This window comes from Chiloscyllium plagiosum, chromosome 22 (genome assembly GCF_004010195.1).
Source record: "Chiloscyllium plagiosum isolate BGI_BamShark_2017 chromosome 22, ASM401019v2, whole genome shotgun sequence".
In the NCBI taxonomy this organism is placed as follows: domain Eukaryota; kingdom Metazoa; phylum Chordata; class Chondrichthyes; order Orectolobiformes; family Hemiscylliidae; genus Chiloscyllium; species Chiloscyllium plagiosum.
The window spans coordinates 47,443,004-47,470,087 of NC_057731.1; the positions used below are offsets into that span (position 1 = coordinate 47,443,004).

Genomic DNA, 27,084 nt, shown 5'->3' on the forward strand with positions numbered 1-27,084 from the left:
CTTGTCAAAGGCAGTATTAAAGTCCATGTAGACAACGTCTGCCACTCTGCCCTCATCAATCTTTTTGATTACATACTCAAAACAACTCAATCAAGTTCATGAGACACAATTTCCCATCAACAAAGCCTCACTGACAATTCCAAATCAGTCCTTGTCTCTCCAAATGCACGTAAATCCTAACTCTTGGAATCCCCTCCAACAACTTACCCATCACTGACATCAGACTCACTGATTAATAGTTCCCAGGCTTCTCCTTAGAGCCTTTTAAAAATAAAGACACACCATTAGCCACCCTCCAGTCCTTCAGCCTCTCAAGTGTGGCTATAGCTGATGCAAATATATCTGCTAGGGGCCACACAGTTTCTTCCCCAACTTTCCACAATGTCCTGGGATACACTTGATCAAGTCCCAGAGATTTATCCACCTTTATCTTTTTTAAGATCTCCAGTACCTCCTCTTCTGTGATGTTGTCTGTTTTCAAGATATCAATACTGATTTCCCTGAGTTGCCTAGCCTCCCTATCTTTCTCCACATTAAAAACTGATGTGAAATATTTATTTTGTATTTCTCCCATCTCTTGTAGTTCCACACATTGATGACCTCATTGATTTAAAGTGGCTCTATTCTCTTCCCAGTTGCTCTTTGCTCTTTTGGATTCTCCTTAATCTAATCTGCCAAGACCATCTCGAACTCCATTTTTTGCCCTCCTGATTTCCCACTTAAGAATGTCCTTACTCCCCTTATACACTGCAAGAGAATAATTTGATCTCAGTTGTTTATACCTAACATACCTCCTTCCTATTTTTGGCCAGAGTCTCAATATTTTTATCCATTGTTCCTGACTCTTACTAGCCTTACCCTTTCCTCTAAGTCAGACATATAAGGTAACGCCTCTGAACTCTTATTATCTCACTTTTGAAAGCCTCCCACTTACCAGCCATTCTTTTACCTGCGAAAGACTATTTGTGTCGTGCCTTCAAAATTTGCCTTAATCCAATTAAGAAATTTAATTTTTATATAAGGCCTATCCTTTTCCATAACTATTTTAAAACTAATAGAATTATGATTATTAGTCCCAAAGAGCTTCCCCAATAACACTCCAATCTGCCTTATTTCTCAAGAGGTCAGGTTTACTCCTTGCCTAGTATGACGTCTTCATCTTGATAAAGAAAACTTTCTTGAACACATTTAACAAGTTCCTCACGTATGGAGTCAGCTATTACAAGGGGGCATAGCTTTAAATTAAAGGGGTGTAGGTATAGGACAGATGTTAGGGGTAGGTTCTTTACTCAGCGAGTCGTGAGTTCATGGAATGTCCTGCCAGTAGCAGTGGTGGACTCTCCCTCATTATGGGCATTTAAGCGGGCATTGGATAGGCATATGGAGGATAGTGGGCTAGTGTAGGTTAGGTGGGCTTGGATCGGCGCAACATCGAGGGCCGAAGGGCCTGTACTGCGCTGTATTCTTCTATGTTCTATGTTCTAACATCATCATAGATACCTTACAGTGTGAAAACAGGCCATTAGGCCCAACAAGTCCACACTGACCTTCTGAAGAGTATCCCACCCAGACCAATTCCTCTACACTATTACTCTACATTTCCTATGACTAATGCACCTAACCTACACACCCCTGAACACTACAGGACAATTTAGCATGGCCAATCCACCTGACCTGCACATTTTTAGACTGTGGGAGGAAACCGGAACACCCGGAGGAAACCCACGCAGACATGGGGAGAATGTGCAAACTCCACACAGACAGTTGCCCGAGGCTGGAATCGAACCCGGGTCCCTGGTGCTGTGAGGCAGCATTATTAACCACTGAGCATAAATCGAATAACAGTGGGGAAGAAACTGTTCTTAAACTGTTCAAGCATTCACAGCAATCTTCAGCCAGAAGTGGATGATCCATTTCGGCCTCCCGTAATGGTCCCCAGCATCACACATAATTCAGCCAATTTTATTCAGTCCACGTGATATCAAAAAATGTTTGGAGGCACCAGACATTGCAAAGGCTCCGGGCCCTGACAACATTTCAGCAATAGGGCTGAAGATCTATGCTCCAGAACCTGCCACTCCCCTAACCATGCTCTTCCAGCACAGTTACAATACTGGCGTCTACAGGCATGTCTTGTACACAAAAAGCAGGATGAGTTCAACCAGGCCAATTACCATCCCATTAGTCTACTTTTGATCATTCATAAAGTAATGAGAGGTTTCATCAACAGTGCTATCAAGCAGCACCTGCTCAGCAATAACCTGCTCAGTTTCGCCCAGTTTGAGTTCTGCCAGGGCCACTCAGCTCCTGACCTCATTACAGCCTTGGTTCAAACATGTTCAAAAGAGCTAAATTCCAGAGGTGAGGTGAGAGTGACAGCATTTGATATTGTGGTCACATTCAACCAAATGTGGCATCGAGGAGCCCTAGCAAAACTGGACTCAATGGACATTGGAGGCAAACCTTTTGCTGGTTAGAGTCAATCCTGGCACATAGGAGGATGGCTATGGTTGTTAGAGGTCAGTCATCTCAGCTCCAGGACATCTCTGTAGGGATTCCTCAGGGTAGTGTTCTAGGCGCTACCACTTTCATCTGCTTCATCAGTAACTTTCCATCCACCATAAGGTCAGAAGTGGGGATGTTCACCGTTGATTACACAACACTGAGCACCATTCGTGACTTCACAGATACTGAAGTAGTCCATGTTTAAGTGTGACGTGAACTGGAGAATGTGCACGCTTGTGTTGACAAGTGGCAAGTAACACTCATGCCACACAAATGCCAGGCTAATACCATCATCAATAAGCAACAATCCAACCAATGCTCCTTGACATTCAACGGTCCATCACTGAATTCCCTTTCTTGGAGTTACCATTGTCTAGAAGCTCAACTGGACTCAATACATAAAGACAGTGGCAACAAGAGCAGGTCAGATGCTAGGAATTCTGGAGTGAGTAACTTATGTCCTGACTCCCCAAAGCCTGTCCACCATCTTACAAGCCACAAGTCAGACATCCATTTGCCTGGATGGGTACAGCTCCAACAACACTCAAGAAACTCAACACTATCCAGGATAAAGCAGCTGCTTGATTTGCACTACATGCACAAACATCCATTTCCTCCACTACCAATGCTCAGTAGCAGCAATGTGTACTGTCTACAAGGTGCACTGTGTAAATTCACCAAGGATACTTAGATAACACCTTCCAAACCTATGACCACTTCCATCTAGAAGGACAAGGGTAACAGATACATGGGATCACCACTGCTTGCAATTCCCCTCCAAGCCACTCACATCCTGATTTGGAAATATATCACCGTTCCTATACTGTCACTGGGTCAAAGTCCTAGTATTCCCTCCCTAAGGGCATTGTGGGTATACTTTCAGCACATAGGCTGCAGCAGTTCAAAAATACAGCTCACCACCATGTTCTCGAGGGCATCTATGGGCGGCCAATAAATGCTGGTCCAATCAGTGATGCCCATGTTCCATGGCTGTATTTTAACAAAAGATAATTTGGTCACTAACACCGTTCTGTATGGGATTATTCTTCAAAACCACTCCGCTGGCTTTGAAGCTCTCTTGAGGTCAGGAAAGGTGCTACAGAAATGAAGTTTCTTTCTTTTTATGTAATACTTGTTGCCTCTTACCTCTCCGCAACCTGGGATGAGTTCAGGCCAGGTCCCTTGATCTTCTCCCCAGCCTCGCAATGCAGCCCCCCAGCTCCTTTTCTCTCTCCCCAGCCTGGCCTCACACGGTCCAGTTGGCCCTCCTTCACTGCCAACCTCCCTGCATTCTTCCCAGTTGGGTTTAGGCCACTGGAGCCTGGCATCACTGCCCATCAGGTTTCCCGCTTCCTGTCTGGCCCCACAGTGCAGTTGGCAGGTGGGCACCACACCCCTCCAGCTTCTTTTCTCTCTGGCTGGCCGCCTGTCGCAGCTGGTGACCTGGAGCAGCTCCTTCATGTCTTCGACCCGTTCCCCTCGGCCTCGCACTACAGCTCGAGCCATCGCTTCTGACCCTCCATTGTCCTTTGCCTCATCACTGTATAACAGCGAAGAAACCAATAAAGAGGGAACAAAGGTGATCAGGTGTCAATAAAACATCAAAAATAAGAAAATCAATATCTTTTTGTATGTATTACCTCTCAAGTTATGTCATGTCTACAGAATTAGCATAGGCCATTTGTCCCAACTGGTCCATGCCTGCCTTCAGGTAACCCATGAGCCTTTGCCTATCCCACTTCATCTTACCCTATCAGAATGTATTTCTATCCTTTTCCCCTCATCATGTTGATGATACTATGGCTTTAAGAAGTGTATTTTTACTTTTTCAGTATGAAGCAAGGTTGTGACGGAGGCACCGGGCAATTGGTTCCAAAGTTAATAATGTAAACAGTTTGTAGGCCTTCAGATATTTTTTTTAAAAGTTGGAAGAATAGAAGCAGCCTGACTGGGTGGGGTCAAGCGCCCACAGAACCAGGATTTTTAGTTTTGGCTTTTCAGTAGCAGTTGCTGGGGTCTTGAAGCTGGGTTTGGAAGCTACTTTCTCTCTGTCAGAGTTTTGTCTTGATTTTTTTCCTCCCGAACTGGGAGAATTGCATCTATTTTACTGAATTTGCCTTTGCCAAGGCTGTGTTTATGGGATGTTACTGTTTTGTAACAGTTGCTGTTTAATAGTTAAATAATCTATCATTCAGTTAAGTTTTCCAATAGATTTGCTATTACAATTTCTTCTTTCTTTTGTTGTATTTTAACTACAGTGTATGAATAAAGGATGTTTTGCTTCAAGGCTGACAGTTTGACCAATTGAATTGCATCTGGAATGCAACACCTGGCACTTGTCTTTAAAAGTAAGAAAAAGTGAGGGTGTAGGTTATCTTCTTCATATATTTTGAAAGCTTTTGGTCTGGTCCATAACACTGTAAATGTATCATACAATTGTTATGAACCATTGGGGTAGTGTGTCATAAATTGAGCCCTGCTATTCCTGTAGTTGTACCAAATGTAATTATTTGTGTGGTATGCACAGTACCCCAATTTACCTGACTTTCAGACTGAGGCTGATTGAGAGCATGGACCACGTTTCTGTGTCAAACAAAAGTTAACATTTATTAAAAGTAAACAGATAAAAGCAACCGGCATATAACATTAGTAACTAAAAGTCTAATCCCCTTATACGCACCCAGTTACACACCTGCAAAGATACATAAATAGGGAAAATAAATTATTGGTGGAGGTGAAGTCAGTTCAGTCAGTCTTCGTTTCCTGGTTCTGATATTGAGATGATCCCATTTCAGTGAACCACGCGCTTGAGGTTCAGCCTTTCTCTGAAGCTTCCAGTGGTTTGTGAGAAGTACAAAATGACTGACTCACTTGGAAAATGTCTCTAATTTATTGATTCAAAAGTCACCACTCGTAGCAACTGTTGCCAGAAAGGTAACTGGTTTTCTTCAGGAGTAAGCTGAGTTTTGTTTTATGGCAGACAACAGGCAGCTTTTGTTGGGGAGAACAACAGGAAATACTTCTGTGTCATTCTCTCTCTTTCTCTCCGTAACTTGCTTCCAGTTCCAACCTGCTCAGTTAGCTGAGAACAAATCAGCCTCACTTGTAAACAATTCCTTAGCTCCCAATTCTCTGCATGTTGCAGGAACTCAGAACCACAAAGACTATATTCACAATAGATAACAAATTCTGTGCTGTAAATGATGCAGCCAGCCTGGTAAATCGCTGCTTCTAAATAAAAAAGTTCTTCCTTATTATAAGTACAATACCTAAAAGGCATCTGGATGGATATATAAATAGGAAGGCTTTAGAGGAATATGGGCCAAATGCTGGCAAATGGGACTAGATTAATTTAGGATATCTGGTTGCCATGGACAAGTTAGACCGAATGGTCTGTTTCCATGCTGTACATCTCTATGACTGTATAAGTTCCATATTTTCATCAGTCTTTCGATAAAGAAGTTTGAATTCCCTATTTAGTTTATTTGTGATCATCCTATAAATATGGTCTGTGAGTGTGGTTTCTTTCTGCACATTCACCATATTAAAGCTTTTATTTTCGATGAGGTTTCTATTAGGTCACCTATAAGGTCCAAATTTTCTAGAGAGATGTACTGTTGTGTTCATTGTGAAATAGAACATGAAGTAGAAGGAGGGTAAACTTGAACACAGAATACTTTATTACAAGTCCTCTCAGCTCCACACTTGATCTTAGACTGTCCTTCTACCTCCTGCTTCTGGGTCACCTGACCCACTCTCTTAAAGGGACAATACACATCCAACTACATACAAGTACCCCACCCCATTGATGTGTGAACCTCAAAGGTCTGGTATCAAACTTGTGAATCTCTCTCTGCACAAGGAGGGGTAGCACTGTGCTGTAGTGACCCAAGGTTCATGGGTTGCACTCAGAAGGTTGTATTGTTACTTGGCTGTGAGAATTGGAGGCTGAAGTCCCAATCTCGAGAATATGAACATGTAGGGCATTGATGGAGGAAACGAGGGTCTTGCCCTTGGCTGTACAACCTGTGAGGGCCCATGTATCTTTTGTCAGGATAGCCTGCTGAATGAAGTACCCGACTGATGGACACCAGCAGTCCCCTCCCCTGGGATCTAGGACCTTGGGGATGGAAAAACCACCTACCGATAGGGGCTAGCCAATCATTCTCTTCTGGTTAGTCCACAAGCAACATCACTAAAATCTATGGTCTGGTTATTCTCTGACTGAGCTGTGTGGGAGCTTCCTACGTTCAGATTCACTGCTATAATTGCAATAGTGTAACCGTGAGGGCACCTCAAAAGCACTTCATTGGCTGGGGGACATCCTGAGGCAATGAGAGATGCCAGAGCAATTGAAACAATTCCAACCAATTTAACTGAAGATCTGTCAATGCTTATAGCAGATGGTTGGTTTGGAAGCTTTGCTCTGAGTTGAAAATCTAGGCCTCGAGACTTCCAATAGCCAAACAGCAGCAAAAACAAGTGACTTTCTATCTCCTACCTGTTAACTCTGTCTTTTATTGCAATTTGCAATTTTACAATCTATAATTGAACAATCAGCTGACAGTCTAATTAAAGACACTGCATCATCTTTGCTCTGACTGACTACACTCTCACTTCAGTTCATTGACATGATGTGACAACTCCACAATAATTGATTCCAATCTTTAAGCTCATGTGACGGCCTTTGATTTACAGAAAAGATGCAGTTAGTTACACTCTCATGTGACTTATCCTTTTTCTTATTAGCAACTGTGAAGATAAAGAACAAATCGACTGATCTGATTGCAATATCGAACGTGATCGGATATATCTAACACAGGAGGGCACACGTATTGCCTGTGGAGAATGTCTACATGCAATGGATGATACAGTGCGTACTGAGCTAGCTGGTCTCATCTGGGGCTGTCAGCAGTTTGTTACAATCGTCAATGATTTATTCATTTTTTATTCATGACTTAATGAAAGAAAAATACTGCTGAAAATCTGAAACAAACACAGAGAATGTTGGAGAAACTTAGCAGGTCTGGTAGCATCAATGGAGAGAGGAACAGAATTAATGATTTGAGGCCTGTATGAATCTTCTTCAGAGCTGGTCGACCACTTCATTGGGCAGTTAGGGCAGTGCAGAGGGGAAGTAATGGCCTTCTGGTATTATCACTGGAGTGTTCATCCAGAGAGGAGAAATTGAAGACTGCAAGTGCTGGAGATCAGAGTCAAGAAGTGTGTTGCTGGAAAAGCACAGCCGGTCAGGCAGCATCCGAGGAGCAGGAGAGTTGACGTTTTGAGCATAACCTCTTCATCAGAAATGATGAAAAAACATTCCTTATGAAGAGCTCATGCCCAAAACGTTGACTCTCCTGCTCCTCAGATGCTGCCTGACCAGCTGTGCTTTTCCAGCATCACATGTTTTGACTGTTAATCCAAAGATCCAGGTAATGTTCTGGGGACCTCGGTTTGAATCCTGACAAGGGAGATAGTTAGATTTGAATTTTTAAAAGTGTCTGGAATTAAGGGTCAAATGAATCCAATGTTGATTACCGAGAAGAAAAAAAAATTCTGGTTCACAAATTTCCTTTGGGAAAGGAAACTGCAGACCCACAACAATGTGGTTGGCTCTTAACTGCCCTCTGGGAGGGATAATAAATGCTGGCGTAGCCAGTGACACTCTCATCCCAATGAATTTTAAAAAATGTTACATCAATTGGAGTGGGTTTAGAATCATATGTAGGCCAGATCAGGTAAGGATGGCAGTTTCCTGAGACAAGTCAGAAGGTTTCCTTCCCCAGTGGAACATGAGAGAACCTATTGAAGTGGTGTTTATGAGAATTTGGTGGCTTCATGGTCACTTTTGATAAACAACAGCTTTTAAACATCTCAACTCAGCATGGGATTTAATGCATTCTTGGGACTAATAATACAAGACTAGTATTGGGTTGCTGGTGCTGTATATTGTGCAATAGAGGAAAAAATAATCAGTGTTCAAACAGGACTCATAGCTCTGTGGGTAGCTCACATTGCTTTGAACTAAAGCCCCACTTTGAATCATTGAGATGTATAACATGGAAACAGACCCTTCAATCCAGTCCATCCATACTGACCAGATATCTTAAATTAATCTAGCTCCATTTACCAGCATTTGGCCCATATCCTGCTAAATCCTTCCTATTCATATACCCATCCAGATGCCTTTTAAATGTTGTAATTGTACACAGCCTCACCTCTGGCAACTCATTCCACACATGCACCACCCTCTATATGAATTAGTTGCCCCTTAGATCCTTTTTAAATCTTTCCCCTCTCACCTTAAACTGACACCCCCTAGTTTTGGACTCCCCTACCCTGGGAAAAAGACCTTGTCTATTTACGCTATTCATGACCCTCATGATTTTATAAACCTCTGTAGGTCACTCCTCAGCCTCCAATGCTCCAGGGAAAACAGCCCCAGCTTATTCAGCCTCTCCCTATAGCTCAACCTGTATAAACCTGGCAACATCCTTGTAAATCTTTTCCAAATCCTTTTAAGTTTCACAACAGCTTTCCTACAGCGGGGAGACCAGAATCGAATGCAATTTTCCAAAAGTGATCTAACCAATGTCCAGTACTTTAAGACACAAATGCAAGATGCGTGGTCAGGTGGGACCGCATAAAACCAGTTTCCTGACCTCCCTCCAAAGCAGACGTGACTGATCCCATGTTATGTTCAAAAAAGAGCTAGGTCAATATTTATCTCTCAACTGGCATTGCTGAAACCTGGTCATTTATTTCATTGTTAGTGGTAGGAGCTTGCTCTGCACAAATTGGTTGCGAAGTGCTTCATAGAGTATTCTGAGCTCTGAAAAGGCAGGAGGAAAATGAAAAGGCCGAGATTAATCTGTATATGGTTAAAGATGTGGTTTAGGTTTGTCAGGCCAGGTACAGGGGTTGGAAGGGCTATTGCAGCAGTGAGCTTTAAGGGACAGTGGCTTGAATGAATGATCATTCTTTGTGGAATAGTAGGAACAAGATGGGGAGAATCCCTGCAGTGTGGAGACAGGCCCTTCAGCCCAACAAGTCCACACCGACCCTCTGAAGAGGAACCCACCCAGACCCATTCCCCTATCCTAGGACTCTATACTTGCCCTTTACTAATGCATCTAACCTACACATGCCTGAACACCAGGGGCAATTTAGCACAGCCAATTCACCCTAACTTGCACATCTTTGGACAGTGGGAGGAAACCCATGCAGACACGGGGAGAATGTGCAAACTCCACACAGACTGTCGTCCAAGGCTGGAATCGAACTTGGGTCCCTGGCACTGTGAGGCAGCAGTGCTAACCACTGAGCCACCATACTACCCAGTTTTTGAGAAGCTTCTTATGGAGAGCTCAAAAGAGGGAGCATGTAGTATAATGGGCCTGTTAGATTAAACCTCATCAAGGTTAATTTTAATAGTCTGTGATTTTATAGAACAATGTGATTTACACTCATATAATCAGCACATCTAATAGAAAATAACATGGAAAGAAGCCAGTTTAAGGGAGTGGTCTCACAAATATCAATATGCTATAAAAATTTTATATTGTTTTATAGCTTTACCTCTTCAAGAATTATTGAAACTACTTCAACCCAACAATACAGTGAGGTCGGAAGACCAGAGGCAGCTTTGGAAGCTTGTTGAGAGCATCATAAACCAAAGAAATGGAAGCTGGAGTAGGCCATTTGGCTCCTCATGAGATTTCGGCATTTTTGGCAAAGATCAGCCTTTTTGCCCAACCCTAATTACCCTCAAACTGATAGGCTTCAGAGAGCAACTAAATGGCAACAATATTCTTATGGGTCTGGAGTCACATGTAGACCAGACCAGGTAAGGATGACAAATTTCCTTCCCTGAATGGCTTTGGTCAACAAATTGGGTTCTTAGGCCAACAGGTTTATGGTCACCATGACTGAGACTAGCTTCTAATGCCATACTGTTATAAATTGAATTTAAATTCCGGTTAGTGCCTTAGGTTTTGAGCCCATATTCCCATTGCATTTAACTGGGCCTCTGGATTAATAGTACAATGAATTTATGATGATGCCGCTCCCATCTGCCTGCCAAAATCATCATTGCTGACCTTTAACCTCAACTTCATTGTCTTGCCCAATAACCATAGCCATTCATTCTCTCAGTGTCTAGAAGTCTATTGCTTTCAGTCTTGGGCATGCTCAATGTGTGAGCATCCATAGCTCTCTGAAGTAGAGAGTTCTTAAAGTCTACCACTCTTCCCCCCCACTGAGTGAAGAGATCTCTCTGAATCTGAGATGTAAGTAACTCCTTGCTACACAAGCTGGTACTAGACTGCCAGCTGGGGAATCAGCCTCTTATCATTCACTCTGCAAAACTCCTTCAGGATCTTAATTCAGAAAGCTATCCATCCGTCTAAACTCTAGCGAATAGAAGCCTATTCAAAGAAAAGAAAGATGTACAGTGACCTGAATCTTCTTGTATACACCTCCAGTACAATGCTTCAGTAATTTCTGTCTTAATATTTTTTCACTTTTTTTCCCACATGGAATAAAGCAATTGTGGAACCCAGTCAAAGAGGGAATGGATTTTGACAATCTTAAAAAAAAATCATGGGAGAAATATTTTTCACTGTAGAAAGTCTAAAAAAGAGGAAGCTGAAGCAAGTGTTATTAAATTAGTATCAACCAAATTATGGTGTGACAGCTCTGATGAGTCATCAAATGAGTCCACTCTTTTGTCTCTTTATTTAGCCATTGAATAGCACTTCTACATTTGTAAGTACATTTAATATGACTGTAATAGCTTTTAAAAGACTTCTTTAAGACCAGTAAAAAAACAGTTCTTGAGAAATATGACGTACTGTGTGCCATTTTTATCATACCTTTATTAAATATTGCTTACTTACATGTAATTAAACTCTCTCCCACAAATTAATTGGTCCTGACCCTCAACTCCTTTTAAGTGATATTTCTTTGTTACAATCAGTAGAGTTAATATGGCACAGAAGACGTCCACTTGGCCCACCAGCTTTCTAGAGGGCAATTCAATCAAACCTACACCCTCGGTGTGCCCTGGTACATTGAAAAACTTAAGTCCGTCAAGTACCCATCCAATTTCCTTCTGCCACCTTATAGGCTGTGGGAGCACAGGTTAATTGCCACTAGCAATGGCCTAGTGGTATTATTATGAGATGAGGAGAAAGTGAGGTCTGCAGATGCTGGAGATCAGAGCTGAAAATGTGTTGCTGGAAAAGCGTAGCAGGTCAGGCAGCATCCAGGGAACAGGAGAATCGACATTTCGGGCATAAGCCCTGCTGTTCCTGAAGAAGGGCTTATGCCCGAAACGTCGATTCTCCTGTTCCCTGGATGCTGCCTGACCTGCTGCGCTTATGAGATGAGGAACCTGGTTTTAAATTCCACCATAGTACAAGGTTCAAATTTGAAATCAATAAAAATCTGGAATCAAAATTCTAATGATGACCATGAATCTAAAATTGAATATTGTAACAATCCCATCTGGTTCACTCATGCCTTTTAGGGAAATAATTGCCATCCTCACTTGTTCTGGCCTATATCAGACTCCAGACCACAGCAATGTGGTGTCTCTCAACTACCCTCTTAGCAGTTAAGGTTGGGCAATTGATGCCAGAATTTAAAAAAATACAGTTTTCCTTCCATTTTTCTTCCTGGCTGCATAGGCCTCTGAGGTCTGTGGGCTTTATTGACTTCAGGAATCAGAATTTAATGCCTCGTTCAGTGTGCTATATCCGATCACCATGCATGGATTCTTGAAGTGGCTTAGAGGGAACATTGACTACCAGTAACTGCTTAAAATAGATTCCTCTCGCATCCCTCCTGCATCTCTTGCCAGGTGTACAGCAAGCAGTGTACAGGTCATTTTACGCGTTCCGTTAAAGCAAATTCGCTGTAACATCATTGACGAATTGGGGACACTGTTTCTAAATCACAAACTTTTAAATGTGTAATGCTATAACACGATGCTGGTCCCGTTAGTAAATAGAGCGGCTATTGCGCGATTTTCTTACAACGCAAGATCGCATGAGAACGGAACTATCCCATTATAGCAGAACTGACTGTGGTACTGAGAGATCTTATAAGAGACTGAATATCTCATACCTTATTGTGAGTCCCACAACTATCCAGGTTTGGAAAGATTTAAAAGGGACCTGAGGGGCCACTTTTTCACCCAGAGGGTGGAATGAACTGCCAGAGGAAGTAGTAGATGCAGGTACAGTTACAATATTCAAAAGACATTTGAACAGACACATGAATAGGAAAGGTTTAGAAGGATTTGGGTCTAACGTAGGCAACTGGGACTAGTTTAGTTTGGGAAACGTGGTCGGTTTGGACACGTTGGACAGAGGAGTCTGTTTCTGTGCTGTATGACTTTACGATTCCAAGTCTACAAAATGCTCCTGAAGACAGATTAGGCTCAGCAAAGTTTGCAAGGAGAAGCCAATACTGACAACGGGAATGAGCAGTACAACCCACTTGAGCTCTCCTAGGAATCTTGATTTCACGATGTTTAGAGAGCATTATGGTGAACAGTGTGCCACAGCAAAATAATCAATGCCTGTGTCAATGATAATGTTCCATGAGCAATAAACGTTCAATAATATGCCTGAGTGTAGGAGATAATCCACTTCACCAAATATCCACAACAGACAACTAAAGCTGTCCAACCTGATCAACAACTCATGTGAGACAAACTGCACATGGATCTATGGGAGTCTGGGCAAATGCCACCGTACATGGTCAAGAAGATGCGCTGCATGTTCTAGGCATCGATAATACCACAAAATAAAAAAAAAGACAACCTCTTCCAATTAGAAAGTGATTGTCTGATGCACAAATCCAGGATACAACAAGGAATAAAAGTATTTATTTCAATAGAGCAGCTATCCTCCAGGAAGGAAGTTCAGGAGATCAAAGATGGTGTGTGCACCAGGGCAGAGAGAGTACAATGTGGATAAATCCAACAAGACCCATGACACCACTTTGATTCAAACGATGGGCACCCTTTGACCACACTAATAAGATCAGAAGTCACATGGCACCAGGCTACGTCCAACACATTTATTTGAAATCACAAGCTTTCGGAACATTGCTCCTTCATTAAGTGAAGGAGTAGTGCTCCAAAAGCTTGTGATTTCAAATAAACCTGTTGGACCGTAACTTGGTATCCTGTGGCTTCTGACTTTGCCTATCCCAGACCAACATCAGCTCCTTCACATCATTAATAAGATCAGAATTTAGCTCTGATCCTGGATCATTCACTGAAAAGACCCAGTTATTGTTACAAATTTTTAATCAGTAAGGGAATCCATGGGTTATAGGGAAAAGGCAGGAAGGTGGAGTTGAGGATTATCAGATCAGCTGTGATGTCATGGGGCTCCAGATAAGATACTGGGCCAACAACATCTACAGAGAATTGTCCTCCTCAAAGGATATCTGGGAGGTAAGAGAATTCCCAGTGGAGATCAGAACCGGGGTTAACAGTCCTCAGGGAACTGTCCTTCCATTCGTGCAAGTCTAAACAGAATGCATTCAAGAAAAGTGTGACACATCCAAATGGTCTGCATTTGTGAAATCAGACATAGTGGGGAATGTAATATAGTTATATATGTGATTGTATAAAGGGTTCAGAGTCGAGAGTGTGGCACTGGAAAAGCACAGCAGGTCTGGCAGCATCCGAGGGGGAGGAGAATCAATGTTTCGGGCATGAGCCCTTTATCAGGAGGGTTGTATAATGGTCTATAAAAGGTTCACTTTCGAAAAGAAACTGAGGGAGAGATGTCATCCAAGGTAATGGCTCTGAAAGGGTTAATGTTCATGTTACATTTGCTTTGCTCATTCTGTCTATCTATCTGTACCATGTCCCTAAGGTCCTGACTAAGTGAACTTGTGCTTATTTACTATCATGCAATAAACTTGTATTATGCTTCTGTAAATACTTTTCAGTGGTGTATTTTCAACTACTGAAACGTATATAGACCTGAAAGCAAAGGAGGATTGGTTGCAGTGATTTCTTATCCATTACCACATGCTGGTTAAAGTGGCAAATACCACAATATTACATCTGTCTCCATAGCCATTCACTCACTGCACCACTGAAACATAGAGACAGCAGCGTGTACCATTTACAAGATGCTCGGCAGCAAGACATCCAGGTTCCTTCAACAGTAGTTTCCATTACCACAATCTAGAAGGACAAGGGCAGCAGGTGCATGGGAACACCACCACCTGCAAGTTTCCTCCAAGTCACTCACCATCCTGACTTGGAAATAGATCACTGTTCCTTCAGTGTCACTGGGTCAAAATCCTGAAATTCCCTCCCTCACAGCACTGTGGGTATATTTACCACCCCACCCCCATCTCGGATTGTGGTTGAAGAAGGCAGCTGTCCCCATCTTCTCAAGGTCAATTAAGAATGGGCAATAAACGCTGGTCTAAATAGAGGTGTCCACATCCCATAAACAAATAAAATATAATTAATAAGTAAACACAAGCAGCCTGAATAAATAACCCATGCTCCCGCTAGTTTGGTAGTAGCTTTCTGATTTTGATAATAATGCTCATCTACTCTTAATCCAGTTATTTATACTGTACTGGCAATAAATGTCCAGTCATAATAACACTCCAAATTTATGGAGGTATCCAAACATGAGAACACATCTTGCACACTACAGAAAGGACATGTTAGGTATATTACTTATATAGAACTATACAGTAAATGATTAAAATAATTATTCTTTTAATCACTCACTTGCCATGTACAATGTCAGATAAATTATAATTTATATTTCTTAACTAAAAGCCCTTTTTTCACACGATATATTTCTTAGGCAATACTTGCTTCCTCCTATTGTCAAAATCCTGAAGAATTGTCAACCTTCAGAGATCCATCCCTCTGTAACTTAAAGCCTGGAGCCCTAAACTAAAACTATTCCCTTGGATCACTGTATACTGTCCCAGGACTAACTAAACTGTATACCATTTGGCATTCTATTTGATCCTGGGATGAATTGTGACCTCAGTCACCCATATCCAGCTCCAGCTCAATAGCATCACCCATCTCTGACCCTACTTCAGCTTGTCTGCTGCTGAAACCCTCAACCATGCTATATTTGCCTCTAGGAGAAAGTGAGGACTGCAAATGCTGGAGATCAGAGTCGAGAGTCTGTTGCTGGGAAAGCACAGCAGGTCAGGCAGCATCCGAGAAGGAGAATCGATGTTTCAGGCATAAGCCCTTCATCAGGAATTTGCCTCCAGATTTGATTTCACCTTGAAGTATTGTGCAGGTTCTCTTATACCATATATACCACATATACCACAGTGTACCACTTACGCCATGATACTGTAAGCCACAGGAGCGCAAGTAGGCCATTCAGCCCACTGAGTCTGTCATTCATCGAGACCTTGGATGATCTTATAATCTTCAACTCCTGCCTTTTCCCCATAACTCTTGCATTCCCTTGCTTATTAAAAATGTTGTCACATTCAAGGTTTGTGCGAAGATTTGTAGCTCGGGTGCTCGTTGTTGTGGTTCTGTTCGCTGAGCTGGGAATTTGTGTTGCAGACATTTCGTCCCCATGTGTTTGTTGATTGAAACTGTGGATGAGTGCCATGCCTCTAGGAATTCCCTGGCTGTTCTCTGTTTGGCTTGTCCTATAATAGTAGTGTTGTCCCAGTCAAACTCACGTTGCTTGTCACCTGCGTGTGTGGCTACTAAGGATAACTATTATAGGACAAACCAAACAGAGAACAGCCAGGGAATTCCTAGAGGCATGGGACTCATCCACAGATTCAATCAATAAGCACATCGACCTGGACCTTATATACCGGCCACTGCAGCGGACAGCTGGTACTGACAACTGGAAGCGGCAGAGACAAACCACTATAAATGCCGGAGGAAACATCACAGAAGCGCTTCACAGGAGGCTCCCAAGCACTGAGGATGTCACCTAGACAGGGGACGAAACGCCTGCAACACAAATTCCCAGCTCAGCGAACAGAACCACAACATGTTGTCACATTGACTAGGTCTCTGCACTGAGTGGACTAGGATCAGATCCAAATTCTGACCTTGTTTGTGTGTTCAATGGGTGCCCATCCTCTGTACTAAGGTGGTGTTGTGAATCATACTGGATTTGTCTGCATTATGCTCTGTCTGTCCTGATGCGCACTCCATCACTTGTGTGTGTATTACGAGGAAACATGTTTACATCAGAAAGGGCAAATAGCTAGCCACTTGGAGGCAGGTGTTGCTCATCTCCCATTTGGCCATTATTTTAATTCGCTAGCAACACCATCATTTATCATCCATCCCTAATAATCCCTGAGAACATGGGTGAACTACCTTCTCGAATACAACTGTCTTGCTTGGCCATTTCGGAAGGCATGTAAAAGTTAACTGCATTGCTGTCAATCTATTTAGGCCACACCATGGCAGATTTCCCTCCTGAAAGGATACTGCTGTAACAGATGGGTTTTTAGAACAATCCAAAAGCTCGAAACATAGAGTACAGGAGTTGGCCATTCAACATCTTGATCCTGTTCTGGGGTGGCACAATGGCTCAGTGGTTAGCACTGATGCCTCTTAATGCCAGGGACCTGCATTTGATTCCACCCTCAGATGACTGTCTGTGTGGTATTAACACATTCTCCCTGTGTCTGCGTGGGCTTCCTCCGGGTGCTCTGGTTTCCTTTACAGTTCGAAGGCGTGCAGGTTAGGGTGGATTTGCCCATAGTGTCCAAAGATGGGCAGGCTGGTTGGATTGGCCATGGGAAATGTGGGGTTACAGGGATAGGATAGGGATGGGTGGGATGTTTTCTAGCGGAGGGTTGGTGTGGACGGTGGGTTAAATAGCCTGTTTCCACACTGTAGGGATTTTATGATTCCATAATTTAAAGAGATCAGGCCTATCTCGATAAAACTGCCTTTGGCCCATATCCCTTAATATCTTTGCTTCATAAAAATTTATCAATCGCAAATTTAAAATGACTAACTGATCTACCATCAACTGCCATTTGTGGAAGTTGATTCTCAGGCCATGCATCCTCTCCAACCACTGAAATAGTTTATCTTTATCTACCCTGTCTTTCCTGCTGATGTCTTAAAGACTTCAAGATCAGAGCATCCCGTAACCTCATAACATTGAGGAAACAGCTCTAGTGTATATAATCTCTTCTCATAACCTAACACCTGAAATCTAGGCATCTTTCTTGGAAACACTCAGTTTGACTGTCAATTTAGGTAATTAATTGAATTTACATTCTCAGTTGTGGTGGTGGAACCACCTGTTCTAACCCTCGGGATTACTGCTTCAGTAATGTAACCATACAGTCATTAACAAATCCACCTCCTGAAGCCGCCGGAAGAATTCAATCACAGACTGACCAATAAGAGAAAAGTTGCTCTCATATATTGGAGAGAAGGAATATGTGAGGGACAGCTTGTCCAATCACAGGCTGGTTCTCTCTCACATTTTCTTCTGATAGGCTAACTCTAAACCTATCAGCAGTGAACATGAGAGAGACCCGAGCTTGTGACTGGAGCAGTAGCAAGCAGTGGGAAGCTGAGTGGTGGCAGTGAGCAAAGCTATCAAAGCTGGACATAGTGAGGCTATATGGGGAGGGCAGTAGATGGGGATTGATGTGAGACTGGTATGGTCAAGACCTGGTAAGTGTGGGGGTGGAAAACGTGCTCAGCAAAGGGCATTGAAGGGGTAAAAAGGAAGGAGAAGGACTTCAAATGGGGGAGAGTGGTTAAGGGGGTAATTAAGGGGCTGCAAAAGCATAAGGAGAAGAATGAGCAGTTTTAAACCTTTCAAAGGAATATTCATTTAACTGGGAGATAGGAAGACATTGAGATAATGAATTCCTTACAAATGAATGTGGAATCTTTAGCTTAAGGCTGCTGAAGTTCAGGAGTTAATATAATGGGAAAATGTACTATATGCTATTATAATGAATGTGCATTAAATGGGTGGTTTAATTCTAAACACTTTTATTTCATAAGGATTTGCATTTACATGTTATCTTATTGCAAAGTATCTCACATACTTTGAATTTTTTGAGGTGCTGTGGCTATGTTAAGAGACAAGCCTCCAACCATTTATCTGTGACCATACCATAATGCAGAAAGAGTGGTTAGAGTGATGGCTTTTTCTAATTTAAAAGAGAAACTATTATTATCTTATACCTGCTTTCTTCTGGCAATTAAAATACTGTTGTTTCAAAGATATTAATGTTTTACTTGTGTGTAGTTGTAGTTTTAAGTTTAATGGAGTGGTAATGATTACTGATGATATTGTTGAATTCTTCTAATTCTGCTTCATTTGTGAGTCCCTGATAGGCCAACCTCAAATACATTGTCCTTCTGCCCAACTCATCCATGCTAACCACATATCTTCAATTAATCTAGTCCTATTTTCCAGTATTTGGCCCATATTCCTCTAAACCCTTTCTATTCATGTACCCATCCAGATGCCTTTTAAATGTAATTGTATCAGCCTCCACCACTTTCTCTGGCAGGTTATTCTAAACACGCACCACCCTCTGTTTGAAAAAGCTGCCCATAAGGCCCCTCTCACCTTAAGCCTATACCCCCTAGTTTTGGACTCTCCCACTCCGGGGAAAAGACCTTGGCTATTCACCCGATCCATGCCTCTCATGATTATACAAACTTCTATAAGGTCACCCCTGAGCCACTAAACATTAACCCCATTAAACACATCTTTAATATAATTAGATGCTTCAAGATGCTTCGCACGTCCATTTTAAAGCAAAATTATTTACTAAGCCACATAAGGTGATAAGAGGGAAGAGGAGCAACAGCTTAGCAAAACTGATAGGTTTAAGGAACTCTGTGCAGTAGATTGGATGAAAGGATGAGAGAGGGGATTACAGAGCTCAGACCAAGGCAGCTGGATGCCTACCCATGAAATATGGAATGGTTAAATCAGGGAGAGGCCAGAGGCGAGAAAAGAGACCTTGGAGGGTGGTGGGACTAGAGGAGATTACAGAGATAGGGAGCTGAGGGATTTGACAATAAGGTCAGGAAATGACATTGCCACAGTGACAGCTAGTGTAGGTTAGTGAGCACAGGCATGGTCGGATAATTGTGTAAGTACAGACATGGGCTAATTAGGTTTGGGTGGACCAGATATACCAACAGTAGGACTTAGGAAGCAAACCTGCTATATTTCTTAGCAGCAGCTTAATGATATCCAATCCATTTGGTGTTTGAGGTTCGTAGTGGGGGTGAGGTGTTGGGTTTCAGAGAAATAGAAATGTGCATCTTAAAAGGAAAGCTCGAATAAAGAAACAATTATTACTGTGTTTCTTCATCAAAAGCCTCATCTCTTTAATGTGGTTACTTTGATTGGTTGCCAAACCAAACATTTTACTATATCCTAGTCACACTTCTAATATCATTTTATAATGAATATTTGAATAAGCTCTTTCTGGGACTCCATGAATGTTTGACTAGCTCTTTTGGAACACAAATCAAACAAAAAAGGAAATAACTGGAGTTTTTCTTCAATTTCATGTTAAATCTGTTGGGATAGAATGTTCATTGCATTTTTATTGATGGAAGTCAACACTAAAGGGCATCTGCTGTTCTGCTACAGGAAATTAGGCTTAGTTTAAGGTTTGGTACAGTTATTTAAATCTGTAATGTCTCCATGTCTATGTTTTTGTTTCTATTTCTATGTTTCTATATTTCTGTGTATGTTTCTATCTCACTCCCTCCAACACAGTTGAGGGCAGCAGGTTGGCTCAGACACCTGGGTTTGGTTCCACCCTTGGGTAACTGTATGGAGTTTGCACGTTCTCCCCATGTGTGTCAGTTTCCTCTGGGTGCTCTGGTTTTCCTCCTACAGTCCAAAGATGTGCAGGTTAGGTGGATTGACCGTGCTAAATTGCTCTCAGTGTCCTGGAATGTACTGGCTAGGTGGGCTAGCTAGGGTTACAGGGATAGGGTAGGTCAGAGTGGGATGCTCTTCAGAGGGTCAGTACTGACTTGATGGGCTGAATGGCTTGCTTCCACATTGTAGGGATTCTGTAATTCTACATCAGACACCATTGGTCTTTGGGTTTATCCATGATTGCTGCTAGGACATATGATTAGAGCTAGATGGCGGTAGTGAGGCCACTAGTCAGCTAAACCCAAAATGGTTCCAACAATACTCATGCTGTTTAGGCAGATGGGTGAAGAGGTGGACACTGCATCGCTAGAATTAGGCTGATACCTGTGGAAATCTACCCAATCGCCTGGCCTGGATTAAACCCCATCTGAAGTGGCAGTGAGGGCAGCTTCAGTACCATTTTGGAACCTTAAGGGTTGTCTAGCACCCAAAGCTGGCTTTCAAAGGATGTTGTGCCAGCTCACTTTTTCAGGAGACTTTGTGATAATATGATTTCATAAACGTTTCATTGCAAGTCTAAATTAATTATAATGATAGTGATTCTTATTCCCCACAGGGCTGTCTGTCAGAGCAACTGCGAGAGGTTTTGTGCATCACATAAGCTCACTCTGTTTTTCTGTCCTTGGTGCGATAACTTGCCACGGTTAATTTGAAGTAAATGGTTGCAGCAGCGAATTATCGCTTAATGATCTGTAGCTCAAGGCTTGTGCATCTGATGAAAGCTGACACTGCCTTCTCCAAAGAAAAAAAGTTATCATTATTTTGTTTAAAAGAATGAGGTGCCACAGTAAGTGTGATAAACTGCAATGGTACTAGAGATTGATAAAATGGGCTGCTGAGAAGCAAGTTCTGCATTTATATTGTACCTTTCACAACCTCGGATAGTCCCAACACATTTGTAATCAATGACACACTTCTTGAAGCATGGACTTCATTGTCATGTAGAAATCTGGCAGCAAATTTTTACACAGCAAGATCCCAACAAAGAACAGTGAGCCAGCAATCATTTAAGTGTTGTTGCAGGGTTAAATAGAAAGGGTCTTTTTTTTGAATAGGGATGTAGGACTTTTGCATCTGTCTGAATGGGCCTGCATTTCATATCTGATCTGTAGGAGGATACCTCTGGCAATGTTACATTCCATCGATACTGAAACTTTCCTGATAAAATTAGGGAGGTTGATGCATAGCAATTGTTTCTCTTTGTGGGAGGGTCTAGAACTAGAAGGCATACTGTCTGAATATGGGGTCACCCACTTAAGACAGAAATGAGGAAAAATGTCTTCTCTGAGAGGATAGACAACCTGTGGAATTCTTTATCCAAGAATGTGCAGATGTTGGAATATTGAGAGAGACCAATTTTTAATCAATAAAGGAATCAAGGGTTATGGGGATAGGGTAGGAAAGTGGAGGGGAGGATTATTAAATCAGCCATGACTTCATTGAATGATGGACCGGATTCGATGGGCTGAATAGCCTACTTCTGCTCCGTATAGTCTTCTGTTCCATAGGAGTGCTAGCAAATAAGCCAAATTGACACAGAGGAAGCATAAGAAATAGCAGCAACAATAGCCCAAGTGGTCCCCTTGACCCTGCCCTACCTTTCCATTAGATCATCATTGATTTTTCACATCAACTCCACCCACCTATGTCCCTTATTAGGCCAAATTCTATTAACCTCATCTTAAATATATTTAACAGTTGTATCCACAGGTTCCTTGAGCAGAAAGTTCCAAAGGTTTGCCATCCTCTGAACGAAGGAATTCCTCATACCGTCCTAACAGGCTGACCCCTTCTTCAGAGACTGTAATTCTGTCTTGAAGATTCCCTAGCCAATACATTTCTCAACATCTCCTGATGAAGGGTTTTTGCCCAAAACATTGATTTTCCTGCTCCTGGGATGCTGACTGACCTGCTGTGCTTTTCCAGCACCACTCTAATCTTGACTAATCTCCAGCATCTGCAGAACCTACTTTAGCCTATTTCTCAACATCTACCCTGTCAATCCTCGTAAGAAGTTTGAATCTTTCAATTAGAATTCCTCCTATTCCTCTTGCATCGAGGGAGGTCATTCTACACAAGCTACTCACTGGGTGGTTTCTGGGTTAAACAGCATAGCCAGTATGATAACGTTCTCAACATTCCTTATACTTTAGACCTTGTACCATATGTTGTGAAGATTGGGTCTTGTAGAGACAGATGTCTTGAGCTTATTAACAATGCTATGTACACAGCTGTAAGATTTCAGAATTACACATAGTCTAGGCTCTGTGCTCACTAAGTTGCTGCAACTACAGCAAAAATTACTGCAATTGCTATTGAAGGTAATTTGAATACATTTAGATTGGAAACTCCTTAAAGGGGGATAACAGAGTTATCTGCCTTAAATGGGGATAACAGAGTTTCCAAACTAAATATATTCAAATATACAGCTGATCTGCTCTGGAATCTATGTAATCACACAACACTCAACCTGTTGCTGATACTGATTCTTGAGAGAAAAAGTGATCTACCCTATACTTGTAAACTCTAGAATTAAGCTCTGAAAGTCTAATCTGATGGCTCTGATGGCCCTCCAATTCTCTTTCCCCCTCATTAAAATCAACCTCTACCACCAAGCGTTTTGGTCATCTGATCAGACGTCTTGTTTCCTGGCTTCTTGTATCTCTCTCATAATGAAAATATGCCATCCCCACTGACCTGTGGAAATATTGTGCCCCGGGACAGCCTGACTGGAGGTCTGGAGAAGGTGCCAACTATCTCGGGCATCTCTGACAGGTCTAAGTGGAGACAAAATAACTGCAGATGCTGGAATCCAAGGTCGACAAGCAGAAAGCTGGCAGAACCCTGCAAGCCTGACAGGAGGAGGTGGAAAAGTCGACGTTTCAGATATAAACCTTCTAAGTGGAGACCAAATGCAAACAGTGGAAGGAATATGACATCAGTGTCATGAGTCAAGGGGCATGAGTTTCCCACCTCTCCTCTTCTTCAAACACCACTTGTGGCGAAGTGATGGGGGATGGAGGGCAGAACTAACATTGGACTGGTTAAACACCTGAGGACCCACATCTCTGAGGTGGAAGACAGTTACCCTCCAATCTCAGCAACTGCCTAAGAAGAGACACTGGTAACAGATTTTAAGTTCTGAAGAAGGGTCACTGGACCCAAAACGTTAACTCTGATTTCTCTCCACAAATGCTGACAGGCCTGCTGAGCTTTTCCAACAATTTCTGTTCTTGTAACAGATTTCAATACTCCTGTGAATTTTCTAATGGTGGGGACAGTTAGCATGCTAGATATTTGGAGTGTGCTACACAACGATACAGATAGCATATGTTCAATTCCCATACTCCTTATTGGTTAGCAACAAGAGGGTGGCACTGAGGTAAAATCTCAACAAAGTCATACTTCCCCAACACTAGGACCCCAGCAGCCCACCCCCCAGTACAAATGGACTCAAACTTATAAAGGCACAGCACTTAATTTTATTTCTGTGCATGTCAAAAGCATGTTTATTTATCCCCATAAGGAGGGAGCTCTTGAGATCTGCCTCCCCATCTGCTAGTAAAGACAGGACAGAAGCTAGAATTAAGCAATACTCAGCCAACAAAGAGATTACACCGAGACAAAAAATGTACCTCCAGAGGTTTTACCATGTTAAAGCTCCTCAACAAATGGAACTTGTTGTAAACATTTCTTCTTGGGAGGCAATGGCCTAGTGGGCAATGGCCTAGTGGTATTATCACTGGACTCTTAACCCAGAGAACCAGATAATGTTCTGGGGACCTGGGTACAAATCCTGCCATAGCAGCTGGTGGAATTTGAATTTAATAAAAAAAATCTGGAATCAAGAGCCAGGAATCCATTGTCGATTGTTGGAAAAGCCCATCTGGTTCACTGATACTCTTGAGGGAAGGAAACTGCTGTCCGTACCTGGTCTGGCCTACATGTGGCTCCAGACCCACAGCAATGTGGTTCAATCTTAACTGCCCTCTGGAATAGGCGATAAATGCTGGACGCCCTCATATCGTGAATGAGTAAAAAACAAAATCACCAAAGCATTGTTGGTGGGATCTTGCTGTGCACAGGTTTGTATGAGATTTACCTACACCTCAGCAGTCAACTAAGTTACAAAGTAATTAGTTGTATATAAATTGCTTTGAAATGACACTGTAAGATGCACTGTCTTTCTTTCAATGTACACTTGCTTTAAATGGTCACAGAAAACCTAACTCTTAATTCTCCTCTGGACAATTCAGGACTGGCAATAAATATTAGCCCCAAACAGTGACTTCCACATCCCTTGAATAAATAATCTCCAGTCCCTACTTTTGGATGCAAGTGAAAATTTCCTCGCTATCAAATTCGTTCTAAATTTTGTAGAATTCCATTAGGTCACCTCTCAGTATTTTCTGGAGTGAAGGTGGAAAGGAAGAGATGGTTTGCAGTGGGGTACCTCCCAGGTTTGAGTAGACAAGGTGGGGTACTCCGAGGTTTGAGTGGACAAGGTGGGGTACTCCCAGGTTTGAGTGGACAAGGTGGGATACTCCCAGGTTTGAGTGGATGAGGTGGGATACTCCCAGGTTTGAGTGGATGAGGTGGGGTACTCCCAGGTTTGAGTAGACAAGTTGGGGTACTCCCAGGTTTGAGTGGATGAGGTGGGATACTCCCAGGTTTGAGTGGATGAGGTGGGGTACTCTCAGGTTTGAGTGGATATGGTGGTGTGCTCTCAGTTTTGAGTGGACAAGGTGGGATATCTCCCCAGGTTTGAGTGGACAAGGTGGGATACCTCCCAGGTTTGAGTGGACAAGGTGGGATACCTCCCAGGTTTGAGTGGACAAGGTGGGGATACTCCCAGGTTTGAGTGGAGAAGGTGGGGTACTCCCAGGTTTGATTGGACAAGGTGGGGTACTCCTAGGTTTGAGTGGATAAGGTGGGGTACTCTCAGGTTTGAGTAGACAAGGTGGGGTACTCCCTGGTTTGAGCGGACTAGGTGGGGTACTCCCAGGTTTGAGTAGAGAAGTTGGGGTACTCCCAGGTTTGAATGGATGAGGTGGGGTACAGCCAGGTTTGAATAGATAAGGTGGGGGTACTCCTAGGTTTGAGTGGACAAGGTGGGATACTCCCAGGTTTGAGTGGAGAAGGTGGGGTACTCCCAGGTTTGAACAGACAAGATGGGGTACTCCCAGGTTTGAGTGGACAAGGTGGGATACTCTTAGGTTTGAGTAGACAAGGTGGGATACTCTTAGGTTTGAGTGGACAAGGTGGGGTACTCCCAGGTTTGAACAGACAAGGTGGTGTTCTCCCAGGTTTGAGTGGATAAGGTGGTGTGCTCCCAGGTTTGAGTGGATGAGGTGGGGTACTCCCAGGTTTGAGTAGAGAAGTTGGGGTACTCCCAGGTTTGAATGGATGAGGTGGGGTACTGCCAGGTTTGAATAGATAAGGTGGGGGTACTCCTAGGTTTGAGTGGACAAGGTGGGATACTCTTAGGTTTGAGTGGAGAAGGTGGGGTATTCCCAGGTTTGAGTAGAGAAGTTGGGGTACTCCCAGGTTTGAACAGACAAGATGGGGTACTCCCAGGTTTGAGTGGACAAGGTGGGATACTCTTAGGTTTGAGTAGACAAGGTGGGGTATTCCCAGGTTTGAGTGGATGAGGTGGGGTACTCCCAGGTTTGATTGGACGAGGTGGGGTACTCCCAGGTTTGAGTGGATGAGGTGGGGTACTCCCAGGTTTGAACAGACAAGGTGGTGTTCTCCCAGGTTTGAGTGGACAAGGTGGGGTACTCTTAGGTTTGAGTGGACAAGGTGGTGTACTCCTAGGTTTAAATAGACAAGGTGGGGTACTCCCAGGTTTGAGCGGACTAGGTGGGGTACTCCCAGGTTTGAGTGGAGAAGGTGGGGTACTCCCAGGTTTGAATGGATGAGGTGGGGTACTGCCAGGTTTGAATAGATAAGGTGGGGGTACTCCTAGGTTTGAGTGGACAAGGTGGGATACTCCCAGGTTTGAGTGGACAAGGTGGGGTACTCCTAGGTTTGAGTGGACAAGGTGGAGTACTCCTAGGTTTGAGTGGACGAGGTGGGGTACCTCCCAGGTTTGAGTGGACAGGGGGGATACTCCCAGGTTTGAATGGACGAGGTGGGGAACTCCTAGGTTTGAGTGGATGAGGTGGGTTACTTTTAGGTTGGAGTGGACAAGGTGGGGTACTCTTATGTTTGAGCTGGGTGGGGTATTCCAAGATTTGAGTGGAAAAGCAACACCAGTCAGCTTTTCCACAGTATCACGATGAAGAGGCAGAGTCTTCTGAATCTCAGAATGGCTGCTGCACACCAGTCTAAGATTATGCCTCCCCACACACAGTATACCTGGTATCACATGGGACACTGGGACGCTAACTGCAACTGACAGCAAGGTCCCTGAGGCAGCTCATGTTTATTTACAACCTGATTTCAGTTATTGTAGCTTTTGACATGCACGGAAATATAATTAAGTGGTGTGTCATTATGGGTTTGTGTCAATTTGCTGTGGGTGGGAGCACTGCTGGGATCCTAGTGGTGGGGAAGTAGGTCTTTGTGGAGATTTTGCCTCAGTATCTCTCTCTTGTTGCTAACCAACCATAACCTTTTTCCCAGTGTT

At 43.0% G+C, this 27,084-nt stretch overlaps 1 protein-coding gene across 3 annotated transcripts in view; it reads right to left on the minus strand.

Moving 5' to 3' along the window:
• Positions 1-27,084, minus strand: part of zgc:171482 (zinc finger protein) — a 374,188-nt gene that overhangs the window by 15,011 nt on the left and 332,093 nt on the right. For 2 of the 3 annotated variants that reach the window (XM_043712993.1, XM_043712992.1), the window contains one exon: positions 3,652-4,045. The exons of the other annotated variant lie outside the window; for it this stretch is intronic. In XM_043712993.1, coding sequence (XP_043568928.1) covers positions 3,652-4,045 — 394 coding nt within the window. The remainder of the gene's footprint in view (positions 1-3,651; positions 4,046-27,084) is intronic. 3 annotated transcript variants of the gene reach the window in all.